General features: G+C 48.2%; 1 protein-coding gene across 1 annotated transcript in view; it reads left to right on the top strand.

The window, feature by feature from the left end:
• Positions 1-16,202, top strand: part of KIAA1217 (KIAA1217 ortholog) — a 283,716-nt gene that overhangs the window by 258,667 nt on the left and 8,847 nt on the right. Inside the window, 7 exon segments of the mRNA XM_025891962.2 lie at positions 2,267-2,397; positions 2,948-3,095; positions 4,905-5,352; positions 7,844-8,027; positions 11,627-11,790; positions 12,511-12,672; positions 15,785-15,904. Coding sequence (XP_025747747.2) covers positions 2,267-2,397; positions 2,948-3,095; positions 4,905-5,352; positions 7,844-8,027; positions 11,627-11,790; positions 12,511-12,672; positions 15,785-15,904 — 1,357 coding nt within the window.

Raw genomic sequence — 16,202 nt, 5'->3', positions numbered from 1 at the left:
ACACACACACACACACACACACACACACACACACACACACACACACACACGAAAATAAGTTCCCTTGGGCGTCATGCTGGGGTAAGTTACTGGTGAGCCATTCAGATGGCAGAAAAATGAAATTTGGGTCTAGAACTGTGGAGAGCAATTGAATCAAGATCATTCCTCTTCTAATAATAGTCAGATGAAATATATTTCAACAAACTGATGCTTCCTTTTAACTAAGGTAGAAGGAAAAGCAACTTACACAAATAGAACAGATTTACATATAAACCACAGCATCCGTGAACATCTGGCATTCCTTTGAGCAAAGTTCACATCTCAAGACGTATTGATTATGTAATATTGAAAATTTGTTTTCAGCGTTCATTTTAGCTCGCTGATGTTACACTGTGAATGAACAAATTTGATGCAACTGCTTTCTAACAGATACCATAAGCATATGAACAGAAGTGACATTGTTGTATACAATAATATCAATACACTTTTGTATATATTCTTTGACCAACAAAGGAAAAGCTGTGACATTTAAGGGCCTCCTGTGTGCAGAGTTATGAAATCCAAGAGGCACACTGTGTAGAAGAGATTAAAATAGAATTTTGGGCAGACTGACTTTTGGTCAGATGATAGCCTCTAGGAGTATTAATTGCAGCCCGGCAGGCTTTGGGGTTGTTAATGGAACCGTGATAACATTTGGGTCTTAGCCCTTCCCTCAAAACTTGGAAGGACTGGACTGCACACTAAAATATTTCAGTTTGGTGATGAAATGGAAAATAACTTTTCCACACAGAGGTGCCAGTTTTAGAGCTCTTATGAGGGATGGCACACAGTCTCTCCTCAGGGATGTGGTACCTGTAGGAAATTTGCTGTGGGTGGGTTCAGAGAACACCGGCTACCTTTCCATAGTTCACAAATGTGGACAGGGAGCAGATGAGGCTTTCCCTTTTGGTTTTGAAGTTGCATCATTTCTTCTGAAGGGATCACAGGCAGTTTGGGTCCATTTGCCATAACGGAATGAAAGACGTCACCAAAAACCCCACTTTTCTACGGCGGATGACTTTGTTGTTGGCCCCATGGTCCTTGTGAAATATACACCGCATCCTACCTGAATCCCTCCTGCAGTGGCTGTGCCATCCGAAACCCCCGAAACCCCCGTCTGCACGCCCACTTAGCAGGAAGGCTCTGGGCAGGCCATTTTGTTTTGCAGATCCACTGTGCCATTCTCTGCTCCCCACCTGCTCTAAGCCCTGCGCCGCGGGCAGGTGGAATGCTGGTCACCTGCTGCCACCTAGTGGCTTTTCATCTCTCAACATCCTTTTCCTCCACCTTCTTTAAGAGACGTTTTCTGTTGTCAGATTTACAGGCAAATTGAAGTGATACAAACGTTTTTAGGATGCAGTTATTAATGTGCCCAGGAGACAGGATATTGTCGGGTTGGTTGGTTGGTTGGTTGGTTTGGAAGACCTTCATTCAGTTCTGTTGGAACTCTAGCAATACCTTGGGGGGGGGGTGTGTGTGTGCGTGCACGTTTCTCTCACACCCTCTTACACACACATACACACCAGAAGTCAGACTCTGATCATCTTCCCTCTGTAGCTTAGAGCAGAAAGTCAGTCCTTACTGATGAGATCTTCACTGTAAGCCAGAGGTTCGCGAACAGGGGCAAGTTTGCTTTCCTCCCCTCCCGCACCTTCCCCCACGGACATTTCCCAGGGTTTGGAGACATCCTTGTTTGTCACAGGCTCGCGGCAGGTGCTGTTAGTGTCTGGTGGGTAGAGGGCAGGGGTGCTGCTGAACACCCTACAGTGTACAGGACAGGCCCCTACAAGAAAGAATTATCCAGCCCAAAATATCGAGTTCCAAGTTGAGCAGGCCGCTATAACCCGATCGGGACCCCCCCCCCCTTTTGCCCCGCTACAGCGCGCACTCTCAATCCCTTCTGTCACGTTACAAAGTGCATATACTCCTCCCTTAGTTGGCATCAGCATCCCCACCGAAAATAAAGAATGGGCCTTTGCCAACCAGCCACCATCTTCCCTCTGGCCAACGTGGCCGTCCCCATGAACAGGCCCTGGGAAAACTTCCTTGCACCTGCCTTACACCTCAGCAGAATATTTAAGCCAAACCAAGCTACCCTTGTGAGCTGCCATCTTAGCAGAAGGCCAGGGGAGGCTGGGACGAGCCCTTTGCTACTGCAGCTGTCCCTTTTGGGGACAAAAGGTGTTCACTCCCATCTGCTGGTTTGCTTCTGCCCTCCCCCTCACAGTGAGCTGGAGGACTTTGTTGAAGACTTGAAGAAGGACTCTACATCAGCCAGCCGAGCGGTCACTCTAAAAGATGTGGAAGACGGGGCATTCCTCCTGCGGCAAGTGGGAGAAGCTGTAGCTACCCTGAAAGGTGAGCCTCCTCCTTGAAGGGAGAAGTCCGAAGCCTGTCTCCTGGGGTGTTTAAAAATCTGTCCAGTAGTGAAGGATTCGTTCATTTATGCATGTGTGCATACAAGTAGCCATCAAGCACCTATGTGTGCCAGGCGCTGTTCTAGGCACTTGGGATGCATCACTGAACAAAATAGGCAAATATCCCTGTTTACTGGACCTTCTATTTTAGTGGGTGCCAGGAGACTTAGGACTAAACGATACTAATGACAGGTTTTCTCCACTGGGCTCTTTCAATGTGCCAGGGCACCGGTGCCAAATTCATTACAAATGACCCTGAGGGACAGTTGCCTTTATCCCAAATATGCAGACAGGAAATGAGGCGCAGAGGACCCCTGCCCTTGCCCGAGGTCACCTGGAACCCAGCTCTGACAGGTGTCTGCCTCCTGAAGATGTGTGTGGAGCACGGTGGCCGATTAACCCCACGCTTCCAAGCCTATCCAGTGTGCGTGCAGGGTGGGGGCTCCTCGTTCTGCTTCTCCCACAACTCACCATCTGTTCTTGGCCTGCAGGAGAATTTCCAACCTTACAAAACAAGATGCGAGCCATCTTGCGCATAGAAGTGGAGGCCGTGCGGTTCCTGAAGGAGGAGCCCCACAGGCTGGACAGTCTCCTGCAGAGGGTGCGGAGCATGACCGACACCTTGACCATGTTGCGGAGGTAACTGGGCCTCCCCTAGGGGTGGGGAAACGTCCTGAGGAGAGACAGCGACTCCTTCCACCCCAAATATTCTATTGCACTATGACTGGAGGTTCCTGATTCTTCAACACAGGCTGGCTGTGATGGGCACAGCCTAGGGCTTAAGATGAGTAAACCTAGTAAACATTTCTTTAAAAAAAATCGTAGGAAGGTGGTTCTTTTCAGGAACACTTCAAAGTTGAAGAATAGATCACAATATTTTACTAGCCTCCTTCCCTTCAGGAGCACAGATGCCTTCAGTTAGAAGGAGCAATGCGCACCGAAGTTCAAGAGACAGCATTAGGGACGCAGTGCTGCCGACCTCGGGGGCGTGGGTGGCAGGTGGGAGGAGAGATTTAGAACTGGAAGAACGCAGCATCATGAAGATGACTAGTGGCAGTGAAGGAGAGGGCGCGGTGGCATGAGACAGAAAGCGGGGGACAGGTCCTTGGGGATCTGTTTTACTGATCCAGGGTCGGTAAAAGAAACAGAAGGGAGTAGCAGAGGAGAGTCACCAAGTGCAATGTCTCCTTTTCAAAACAAAAAAGAGAGAACATTTTAATAAGAAAACGAGGCACCGATTAAAGGTTATCGGTCAAGTTTGACGTTGTCTGACATATAGCTGCATTGACCCTAACAGTAACCCCCGAGGAAGGCATCAGGAAGCATTCTCATCCTCCTGCCCTCGTCCTCATCATTGTTACGCTCTATAGCAAACTGTCTGAGGCTCAGAAACCTAAGGTTCCCAACACCATAGCCAGAACGTGGCAGGACCGATGACATTCAGGCACAGGTCTGGCTGAGCCCAAAGCCGTGTCCCTTCCACTGCGCCACGGGTGGAAATCGACAAATGGCATCAAATGACCCCAAAAAGCAGAGGACGACGAGGACCAACCCAGCTGCTAGATTTGAAGTCACTGTGGACCTTGCAGAAAGGCGCCGTCGAGTCCAGGTGGGGAAGCCTGATCACACAAGGCTGAGCCACATGACGAGCAGGCACAAGGAATGAGAACACCGTTGCCCCTTGAACAACTCGGGTTTGAACTGCATGGGTCTGCTTGTGTAGGAATTTCTTTCGATAAATACAGGGCATTCTCTCTTTTCCTTGTGATTTTCTTAATGTTTTCTTTTCTTTCTTTATTGTAAGAATACAGTGATGACATACAAAATATATGTGAATCAACTGTTTATGATGTAGGTGAGGCTTCTGGTCAACAGTGGGTCATTTGTAGTTAAGTTTTTTGGGGGCAACGAAAGTTCCACGTGGATTTTCAACTGGGTAGGGGGTCAGGACCCCGAAGCCCCCGCTTTTCAAGGCTTAGCTGTATGCACTGCCCTCCCCGGGGGTTTGGCAGTGCAAGGAGGAGAACGTGGAGGGCTCAGGAGGTTTTGGGGGTTGGAAGTGAGCCTCTCTGAGGGGCTGTCCAGCCAGGATTGGCTACAGGAGTTATTGTTAGAGCCCCATGTTCACTGTGCACCGCCACACAAATAGTGACGGGATGGCACCCGGCTGGGCAAGACCGCGCTAGTGGAAAGCAAGAGACAGACCGTCTCGCGAGGGAAGGACTGAGAACGCAGCCATCAGCCAGCTGGGAGGCAGCTGGAGGGCATTAGGGAGTTGCTATGGAAACCCCCAACCCTGAGCTGCTACTCTGCGTTTTTGAATGTCTTAATTTTGCAAGAATAGCTTGCCTGGCTTTGGGATAACACAGCGTTCGAGCTTACGCCATAAAAATAAAATGGAAGCTACCCATTTTAAGAGTTAACGTTGCTGTGCCTGGTTTCTCCCAGACACGTCACCGACGGGCTCTTGAAAGGTACAGATGCAGCCCAGGCCGCTCAGTATGTGACGATGGAGAAGGCCACGGCCGCCGCAGTGCTGAAGAACCAGGGGGAGGCACCCCACACCTCGGGCCAGCCCCTCCCCGTGGCAGGAGTCCCCGGCGACGTGAAGTCGGAAGTGGTGCCCTTGACCATTCACCACGCACAGAGCTCTCCTGTGCTCATCCAGCCCTCCCAGCTCTCGGCCGCCCTGCTGAACCCGGCTCAGCATCTGCCTGCAGGGACCGGTCCCCACCCGGCCAGCCCTCCAGCCGCCGCTCAGGGAGCGACCTCCGCTCTGCTGTCCGCTCAGGCTCCGCCGTCCCCACAGACGCCCATGAACGGTTCCACCATGCAGAGCTTGTTCATCGAGGAAATCCACAGCGTGAGTGCCAAGAATAGGGCGGTATCTATTGAGGTAGGGTCCTATTTCCCTTTCTCGTAGCCCCATAAAGGAATAACACCTGGTCCTTTCCCCCGAAGATTTATCGTCTGGTTGTAAAGATAATATGTATACGTGTATATGTATCAAAGATAAATTTTTGTCAAATATATATAAACATTTATCTCAAAGATAGATTTTTAGCCCTAAAAATGGGTTTCAGTGGCCAGATTAAGAGAAAGGTCATCGGATTTCAAGAAGAGTAGGAAGGTGAAGCCCCGGTGTGCTGGGAAGTGTTTAAACACTGGCTCTCTTGGGGGGGGGGGGGGGAGAACGCCCTGATTTGTAGACTTTGCCCATTTCTGTGGTGTGTTCTCCCATGATCACCGATTTCAAGTTACAGCAGGATGTCAGGGAACGTACAGTTGGGGAGAAATGTGAGTCAGCGCTCCCCAGCCAGTGCGTGCGGGCCCAGGCTTAGCCCTGGTGCATGCAGGCCCTCGGAGGGTTTGCCAGTGGTCTTGGAAAATCAGTAGACTCTGGGTGAGCCGGCCAGGGTGGTGAGGGCGGGCTGGGGCAGAGGACAGCCGGAGCAAAGGGGGACACGAGGAAACCTGTGTAACGGGGACAAGACAGGGCAGAGGAAGCTGGCAAGACAGGCTGCAGGGCAGTCCGAGACGCCTCAGGGTCATGGTGTGGGCATCCAGAAAAATGTTGCTGCTTGGACTGGCGATAAAAAATAGCATCTTCAGAAAATCCCTCTGAAACAATGTACAGACTTGATTAAGGGGGCGGGTCTAGGATTAAGGGGGCGGGATAGGAAGTAGTTAGCCTCGTCTCGGGATGAAAGGCAGAGACTGTCAAAATGGAAAGAGAAAACTAGGCCTTAACGTCACAGAACAGAAAACAGGCCATGTTTTTAAAGATTCTTTTTATCTAAGAGCTGGTGTCCATGCCCGAGTAGCACAGCTTGCTGCCTCCTTCCTCCTGCCCCCTCGTGTCTTCCACTCCTTACCCCGGACCCTGGCCCTGACCCTCCTGCCTCTCTCACAGGTCGGCGGTGGATAATGCAGGTCTCAAGAGACAAATAACCTCTTCAAATGGCCACGGCCGCGGTCCTGGCAACCAGGCCTCTGAACGCTAGGTAGCTTCTGCCTGCTCCCAAGTCAGTAGCTGCGCCCTAATCCAAGTCAGCCACTCACAAGATGCATCTCACAGGAGGGGTGAAATGTGATTGCCTGACGATGATTCGATCCTCTCCTGCCCTGTGGGGCCAGGGGCGCAGCCTGGAAGCCCGTTTCCTCCTGAGAATGAGTGGATCTGCCCCTTCATACGTGTCCATATGGAAATGATGTCAGTAGGACGACCCGTTTATTTAACAGATATCTATGGAGAACCCACTGGGCACAGTTATCATTGATGTGTGTGTATTTTAAGTTTTGACTTGCGAGTCATCTCTAAAAATGCCCCGATCCGCAGAAAGGGGGCCTGGGCCTTTCTGCCCACTCCATTGCTGACGAATGAGGGGGAGCTTCCTTCACAACCAGGTCCTTACAGGCTCTGGCGCAGGCAGTGAACTGAAGGGACAAAACCCGTGCTTTCAAGAAACGTACCTGCTTGTAGGGAGAGGTGGAGAACCAGTGTATGCCAGATGATAATAAATGCTAGGAAGGACAAAGAAAGCAGAGGAGGGGTTCGTAAGGGGGGTGATGGCGGAGACTCGGGTTCACGTAGCGTGGCTCTTGGACAGATCCTTGTCGCCCTGGGCCCCAGCATCTCCTATGTAAAGCGGGCTGAGAAAGCCATCTCCTCTGTCTTTTCCCATTCTTACGTTGTGGGGTCCTAGTAATCCTGCTGCTGATTTCCCCTCGGCCCGTCTGGAATGGTTCCTGCGCTGCCCCCAAAATCACAGGAAAATGTTCTTTTCGAAAATGTTCTTTTCAAAAACGTATGGGTATTTAAAAATGCATTTCTTGTATTTCTCCCTACTGTAGAACTTGGTGGAGCTTAGAGGTAATCTAAATAACCCCCATTTTATATGTAAGCACGTTTGACCCAGAGGCCATATAGCAATTCTTAGGCAGACGCGGACTGGAGGTGTAGGAGTCTTTGTTCCCAGTGAATGTTTTGGTTTTGTTCTTGTCCGTTTGCACATCTCCTCTATGATGAAAATTCAGTTTCGTGAACAGAAACTTGGTTATGGGATGCATACTTTTGAAAGCGTAACCCTGTGTCCTTTTTACTACTATTGGGAAAGTAGCAATAAATGCTCAGTAATCAGTTAATGAATGAATTTGGGTTTCTGAGCTTGCTTCTCTGTGAATGAATATCAATCACTTGGGCTGACGTGGCAGCGAGCACAGAGGCGGGTTGGTCTGAGGTACAAAAATGTCCCTCAGCACACATACCAGAGCCTTATTTTGTCAACATTTTACCTGTGTCACACCTCCCCCCTACACCGACATGAAATCCCTAATTAGCTTTCCCTCTGGTTGCTAAACTTCCTTCACTTGCGATTTTCCTTCAGAAAGCAGAAAGGAAATGGGAAGAGAAAAGGCAAAATCTGGACCACTATAACGGGAAAGAGTTTGAGAAGCTACTAGAAGAAGCTCAGGCCAATATCATGAAGTCAATTCCAAACCTGGAGATGCCACCAGCCTTGGGCCTGCAACCAAAGGGCGATGCCCCAGGAGACAAGCTCGAACTTTCAGGTGAGGCGCTCACCGAGCTGAGCAGGCTGGCTGCCCACTTAAGCACGTGATGGCCAACAGGACCAATCTCTCACTTCTCAAGAATTTTATAAAATTGTGAAACTGGAAGAACAAATCCTCAGGTATCACCAGATTCTCACTCTTACTTTTTCACCAAAACCATAGTAGGGAAACTGTGTTCTGCGTTAGGGCACTAGAGTAGTGCCCAGTAAGGTAAAATTTAGATCCCTAGCTTCTATATTTCCTATGAATTTATGACACTTCACAGCACCAGCTGGGAAACTATGAGGGCTGCCTTTAAAGTAAGAGCTTTTCATATGCTGCAGGAAGAAAATGCCAGCCTTTATGAGCTCCCAAGGGGATATTAGATCATAAGGCAAAATTGTATTTTTTAAATCAAAATTATTAGGTTCTATATTAAACCAACTGAACTCTGGAAGTTAAGCATCAGTGTGTCACTAACAACATAAAATAACTGTTAGAAAACCCAGCCTACTAAATCTCCAACCAACAAGCACCACACCTTACTCTGATTTCAGAGCTGTGTACAAAGACATGATTTTACTTGCAGCCCAGTGTCTCGGAGCCACATTCAGTGATGCCTCGTCCGGGAACTAAAATTAATTTGAAAAGGAATCGCCATCCTGACTTGCATGTCCAGGAACATGAAAGTAGATACAGTTTATAACCACTGAAACCCTGTCTCAGGTTTTCCTTCCCCAAAGCTCCTCTAAAATCCCACTCACGGAAACTCTCCCCATCAGTCCGTGCTAAGTTTTTCTACCCCCTTTCCCCACCTGCCGGCTGCGTGAGGCCTGTTTCGGGACCTGGAGGGTGAGGCAGCTCGTGCCTAGGAAGGAAGGGGCCTGGGAGGGGCGTCTTTGCTCTCCCCAAGACGGCTTTTCTCCCAGAGTTCCCGTGAGGAATTTCTCATGGGTAAGGATCTATCCCCTTCCGTTTCTATCTGGCCTAATTTGGCTCTTTCCTTTATTAATTTTGTCAGATAGTCCCTGGATGTTTTAGAATCACCAGTAAATTATAAAAAATAGTTATAAATAGAACCATTCCTTCTCCATGATTATACAGCAAAAATAATAACACTAAATTTTGTTAATTTACCACATTTGGGCTTCTTATTCCTTCAGATTAAAAAAAATTGCATGAAGTATTTTTAAGAAATTAGTCTCCAAAGTATTTTTCACTCAGTTAAAATGCTCTTATTGTTCTTTTTGTTTTTATTTTATTTTTAAGTAAACCCTACACCCAGCATGGGACTTGAACTCACGACCCTGAGATCTAGAGTCGCACGCTCCACTGACGGAGCCAGCCAGATGCCCCCTTGTTTTTGGTTTTTTTAACACGTGGCCTGATTTCTTGTCAGAAAGAGTCCACTAATGTACAGGCTACCAGAAACGCATAAGGGTACAAGCCGTTACCTGCAAACGTTAGTTTCTATCATTTTTACTTATTTGGCATGGATGTTATTTTTTTTTATTTGTGTTTACTAATGAGGTAAAATTCTACACCGAGGGTGTTCAAAAAAAAAAAAAAAACTTTTTTGTATTTCCTCTTGTGTGCACTGACTACTTCAATAAAGGGGATGGACTGAGAGCTCTTAAACATCAGTGGAAAGTTTTAGGGACTATAGCCTCATTCTGTGTTAAAGAAAAATTATTCTCAGAGCTATGTGTTAAAAAGAGCAAGGAAGACTTGATTCAAGACCACTGCAGTGGGGGAGAGAAATTGAACTCAACTCTGAATGCTGCATATCAAGGATAGGGAGGTTCTTGCTAAAGGCAGGCCAAGGGCTTGGATGTCCAGGGTAGGGAATGAAGAACCCAATCAGATGTCAAGAACGGGGGATTCTTGCTAAATTGACTTAGTAGAATTCTTCGCTAAAACTGGGCTGAGCTGACCAAGGGCAAACCTAATGGAGAAAAGGGCTCAGAGGAGCCTCACCAAAGCTGGTCAAAGAGGCAGTCTGTTGGGGACGCCTGGGTGGCTCAGTGGGTTAAGCATCTGCCTTCAGTTCAGGTCATGATCCCAGGATCGAGTCTGCATCGGGCTCCCTGGTCAGCGGTGAGCCTGCTTCTCCCTCTCCCCCCTGCTCATGCTCTCTCTCTCTCGATATTTCTCTCTCTCTCAAATAAATAAATAAAATCTTTAAAAAACAAAACAAAAACAAAGCCAACAACGACAACAAAAAAAAAAACCAAGAGCCTGTCTTTGTCGTTACACAGGAGAGGAGACCTGGGCCCACCTCCGGGGCCCATCAGCCTGTGCCAGTCCCTGGAGGGACCCACGAAGCTGACGAGGCCATCCCCAGGCCGGGCTGCTGGCTTAGGCACCAGCCAGGTGGCCCAGTGCTGCTTGGGCCTTGTAACCGGCACCCTCATGCATGAGACTAAAACCGTCCACTACACGTAATCGTGGGCATTTCTCCCCGATGATTTACCCACATCCTTATTATAAGTTTAAGTAGAAACTCCTCAAACAGCCCAGAAGAGACAAACACATTCCAAGGAGGGCACGTTGTTGTTAGAGAGAGCTGGGGCATAGCCCACTTGGAAGCTCCGGACCATGAATTTCTGGCTCTCCTGCTTTAGTGAGCTCTTGGGTTGAGTGCTGGTGAAGGGCAGAGCTGAGGAATATTGATAAAGGCAGGAATGGGACCCACCGTTTAAATTTTATTAAGTGCCTTTTTGGGGCAGTTTTCTGAAGAACACTAATCATATCTGCATTTTCTAATCTTTGGTGTCTGTCCTAATTTATACTTCTGCAGTTCTGTGTTTACTGCCTCCTTTCATTAGCAAAGAATCGTTTCCAATCACACAACTGTGACCAAAAATCCACTTTCTCCCTGACTTTGTTCCATCTGCCTCGCACTTGCCTTCTGGCCCTCAGTGGCCAGATTCTTCTAGCATCCCCTGCTCCAACCCTTCCTGCTCACACTGTCTTTCAGACTTGAGGGATGGAGGCTTTAGAGGCTATGCGGGGGGCTCTGGATTGGTCTTTTTTTTAAGATTTTATTTATTTATTTTGGAGATAGGGAGCAGGAGGAGGAGCAGAGGGAAAGGGACAAATAGACTCCACGCTGAGTGCGGTACCCAATGTGGGGCTCAATCCCACAACCCTGAGATCAAAACCAAGAGTCGGCTGCTTAACTGAATGAGCCACCCAGGTACCCCTGGATTTGTCTTTAGGCTCCAATAGTTCATCTCTCCAAGGAATACCCAGATTTTTTTGTTGAATAAGGAGAGCTCATACTTGCATTGCATTTACAATAAGCCAGTAAGCACTGTTCCACATGCTTCATGGATATTAAGTTATTGCATCCTCACAGGACCCCAGTGGAGAAGATCATAATAATACCCATTTAACAGATGAGAAAACCGAGGCAGAGAGAGAAGTTATTGAACTTGTGCAGGATCTTTCTGAGATTTCAAGTCAGTCAGGCTTCAGGGTCCATACCTTTAATCATCACACTAGGGAGAGACTAGAGAAATGTTTAAGTCGGATTGCATCGAGTTTCTAGAAATACACTGTTCTGGACGTTATCTTGCAAAGAGATTATTTTTCAATGATACCCTGTTTTCCAGAAGACTCTCCAAATCCAGAACAAGACTTGGACAAGCTGGGGGGTAAGTCCCCACCTCCTCCTCCCCCACCCCCTCGGCGGAGCTACCTGCCAGGATCAGGGCTCACCACCACGAGGTCCGGCGACGTGGTCTACACCAGCAGGAAGGAGAACACCACTGCTAAGGTCTGATGGGTTAAGCGCTGGTAAACTGGTCTCTGGATTCAAATGATACCCTTAGACAAGGTTCTCTCTATTCTCCTTCAGAACACAACAAGTAGTAAGGCAGAGAAGGAGAGAATTGACTAAGCTACATCACAGGAAGGCCCCACAGATGGGAAAATGTCAGCTGGTGTTATTGGACTAGACTCAGCACTACGAGCTTTATCCTTACTTGACTTCTAGCTGCAACAATGTAAAATGCAAATCACAAGCTACTTCCCCAGCAAGGCGGCATAAGATTGAAAATGAGGGGTGAAGAGGAAGCCAGAGAAAGACCATCTTACAAAGCTAAGTGAGATTAGCTAACATAGGAGTGAGAGTTTGCACAGAAAGATGCTCAATGAGCTCCCGCTTCCATTTCACTTGGCAAGTTCTGTCTTTTGTGCTAAATGTGAAATACAATTTCCGAGGAGATGTAGCATGGGCGGGCCTTTCTTAAAGGCACCAAATGTTGAGTAGTTACAGTTTTATTAAAAATCTTCCATCCATTCACCAAAATGACAGCTTGTACAAACAAAAAACCCAAACTAAATGCAAGGGGATATTAGAGTCTTTGAACTCGATTTGAAGAGTTAGGAAGCCAACGCACCAGACAGTAAGGGAACGTGTGTTCTCGTGATTGGCCCTCTTTTCACCAGCACCTGCAGGGGTTAAGCCAGTATCTGTGATTTGAATCTTCCACAGGCAAGCAGTGAAGATGCTGTACCAAGCCCCCAGGCTAGAGCCACAAAATGTCCAGAGGAGCCTGCTTCTGCCTGGACCCCATCCCCCCCACCAGTTACTACCTCCTCCTCAAAGGATGAGGAGGAAGAAGAGGAAGGAGACAAAATAATGGCAGAACTCCAGGTACGTGGATGAGGTGACTTGACTATGGCTCCTTGCCTTCATATCTAGGACTCTCTGGCTGTGTCTCTCACAGATTCATTAGCTAGAGAGGGTTGGCCAGGAGCCTTTGGACTTAGGCCCCAAAAGCTGCATCTTCTGGCCTTGGCTTCCACTTTTCCAAGATGGCGCTGAACTAGGCTCTCGGGGTACCTCATGACACGTGTAAGGAATGATCATTTCACAAAATAGCTCGGGAAGTTTATACAGAAGATCAATTGCAAGTTTTCCTAGCTCTGGCTGAGAGGATTTGCTTTCCTTCCTTCTAGTCTTAATACTCGGCTTCATTTCAAAAGCAATTAAGACAGGGATCAGAAATACCAGCCATTGTCTTGTCTTCCTAAGGACTGACTAAGGCCCACTTCAAGTGGGGTCCCATCCTTTGGTTTTAATACTCGAATGGCTGCCCTTAGGCCTTCTGCTCTCCATACCAGGCTCCCATTCGGTGTCAGTGTCACCTTTTCAAATATTCTGACAAGTCGAACGATTCCCATTTTCTTTGGCCTGTTTGAGAAATGATACTTTATGTATTAGTTCTGGATTTTTATTTTTTAACTAATTGACAGACTCCATCCATAGGATTAAGGATGGGGTACAGAAACTAGACTCAAAGCTTATCCCACATTCAAATCATGGCTGTGAATCTACCTTGGTTGTACGTTCTAAGAACTTTTCGAACCAGAGACATATGCACAAATCCCAGACCAAAGTCTGTTCGTAGAATATTTCACTTTGACCCATACTTACTGTAGGATTTCCCCCCCCCCCCTTTGGATGGTCAGATGGTCAGACCACAACCACGTAGGGCTCCAAAACATGTTGCCTGTTCACCAGTGTACTCGTGGTTTTGTGAAGGCCCCACAGATCCACATTCTTCACGTGGAGTAGAGAGACTTGCAAACCGTGTCATTCCGCAGCAGTTCTGTTTTTCCTTGGTGGTAACTGCCCAAATCGGGCTGTTTGGATTCACAGGGCTGCTGGGTTGATTTATGAATATGGGTGAGCCCTTCCGAGCCTCACTAAAACTCCCAAACTGGCCTGGGACATCCCTCCCATCAGTCAGCTTCCAGACAGGTTTTCTGAATGGTTAGAGAGTGTCATTCGTAAGAACCATAGATTGCTAAGGTTAGGGACACACGCAACAGTTGAGAGTGTGGAGGTGTCTGTCACTCAGTGATCCAGTGAGGACCCCCTGGCTGAGGACACTGGCAATGACAAGCCTGCTGGCTGTTGGGGGATCGGGTCTTGTCCGAAGATGTGGAGGCAGGTTCTGGGACCATTCATTGTAGCATCTGCCCCAAAGCACGGTAAGAATTGATCATGGCCCAGTTTGGCTCAAATGGACGACAAAGCAGTAGGTGATTTTAAATCCGTGCAAGGTGAGCAGTCACTACTAATCCAAGAAGCAGAGACTTTAGGCTTGTGAATAATCCTTCACTAGCCCCCAATCAGAAGTCATCTCTTTGTTCCAGCTTCTTCGAGCTCGTGGCTTGAGACCATTTCCCTCCACTGAGGCCTACATACCGCGGCTGCTTTCTTTGACTGAAAGTTTTCAGAGGCTGGAGTATTTGGCTCCGTGTTGTAGTATTGGTAATACTGGTGAATAAAGTGCTCTAAGCCTAACTTAGCCAAAGCCAGGCAGCTCTCCTGCGGGGGACAGGGACCCAACCTGCTGCCTCAGAAGGTCAGCCGCAGGCTCTGGACTTCGATGCCCCGAGGCAGGACAAGGAGCAGGTGCGACCTCCAGAATGAAACTGTGGGGCACCTGTCTGCTCCAGGGTACCAGGCATCAGAAGAAGCCACAGGCTCCCAAGTCCACGGTCTGACAGCCCAGTGGAGATGGCGTGTGGCCTTAGTGGGCATCTCCAGGGACAGCAAGGACTGGGGTGTCTGAGGGACTGCAAGGGGGAGCCAGCGCTTCAGGCACGGGGAACAAGTGCAGTAGGGGGAGAGCAGGCCAGCAAGGCCCCAGGCATTGGCTTCATTTATATTTTAGGACCCGTCCTGAAATGGTCAGCTCGGTGCGGGCATGGGTTATTCTCTCTGCCTACAGAGTTCTTCCCAAAGGAGCATACTTGACATTAAGAAAATACGACGCAATTATTTGGGATTTTTTTCATTTAAATAACTGGTCTTTAGTCCCAGGTGCGCATTCAAATTATTTGGGGGAGTTTTTTAAAAAAGAAAAAAAGACCTCTGAATGAATTATTCTCCGGGTGATGCCTGGGTAACAGAATTGTTTTTTAACAAGGTGACATGTAGTTGAGTTGAGAACCACTGATTTCAAGAAGCTGGACACTGGGGTCCTTCATCTTTCTTGCTTTCACGATCATATTGTCCCTCCCTCTCTCTGCCCCAGAGATACAGTCTGTGCTTTCTGTCCGTCTGAGAACTGGCCTTCCTCACCCCATGTTCACGTGAGCCGACGTGGGCTCCTAGAACCAAACCTGATAGTTTTCACGGACAGGGCTAGAGGCTTAGGCAACCCCGAGGCCGCTCAGAATCCCCCCGGGTGCTAAAGAGCATCATCACTTTATTCTAATGCACTTCAGAACCCCTCAGAGGATGGGAGTCCCTCACTACGGCAGACAGTAAATTGGTAAGGATTACTTCTGTTGTACGATTGAGAGGTTTGCAATATTCTGTGCCCTTTTTTCTCTGACCTCAAGAAAGCTGGTTAAAAAAAGGAAGAAAAGAAAGAAAATGACCAAGAAAAAAGAAAGATAGCTTCTTGTTTTAATTCATTTATATATTCAACATTTTTTTAAAGGTCAAAGCAAGAAGCCCTATTACATGTAAATCAGGTTCTGGAAGAAAGGGCATTCCTTTCAAGGCTTCTGTCCATTAATCCTGCCGGGCGCAGACAGGAAAGAAGCCTTTGCCCCTGGCTCAGCCCTCAGCTTTGCTTCCTGAGGCCCAAATGCAGAGCCGGTTTCGCAGACACTGCCTCCCTGGCCCCGTGTGACCTGCGTGCAGGCCTGGGCTCAGGTCTCCGTGTCTCTGGATTCTGCCTCTTGCCTCCTTCCTCCTCCCTGCACCTGGATCCCCGGTTAACCTCAGTATTTTAATCCCTCAGGCATTCCAGAAGTGTTCCTTTATGGATGTAAATTCAAACAGTCATGCCGAGCAGTGCCGGGCTGACAGTCACGTTAAAGACACTAGGCCGGGGGCCACGGTCCCACCCAAGGAGAAGAAGGTAACGTGGCGGTGACACATTTGCCACCCAGGCCGATGGTCCTTCTTTCCTAGCCCTGACACTAACACCGCTCCTGTGTTTGTCCTTCTGTGCCCTCTCTTTTTTCTCTCGCCTTCTTTTTTTTTTTTTAAACTAATGGAGACACAGCCTTAGGTTTAATCGGAGATTAATCAGTGACCTCAGTGTTCCTGCATGCAGCACGCAATAGTCTGTGCAGCATTTTAGGCATTATCTTCCCAAACCGAAGAGTATACGTACGCCTTGCAAGATTTTTCTAGAACTCCGGGGAAAAAATAGA

This window comes from Callorhinus ursinus, unplaced genomic scaffold (genome assembly GCF_003265705.2).
Source record: "Callorhinus ursinus isolate GAN/ISIS: 27379988/994484 unplaced genomic scaffold, GSC_fseal_2.0 scaffold63, whole genome shotgun sequence".
NCBI classification, from domain to species: Eukaryota; Metazoa; Chordata; class Mammalia; order Carnivora; family Otariidae; genus Callorhinus; species Callorhinus ursinus.
The sequence above is the reverse complement of the archived record's forward strand: the minus strand, read 5'-3'. Positions and strand labels throughout refer to the sequence as shown.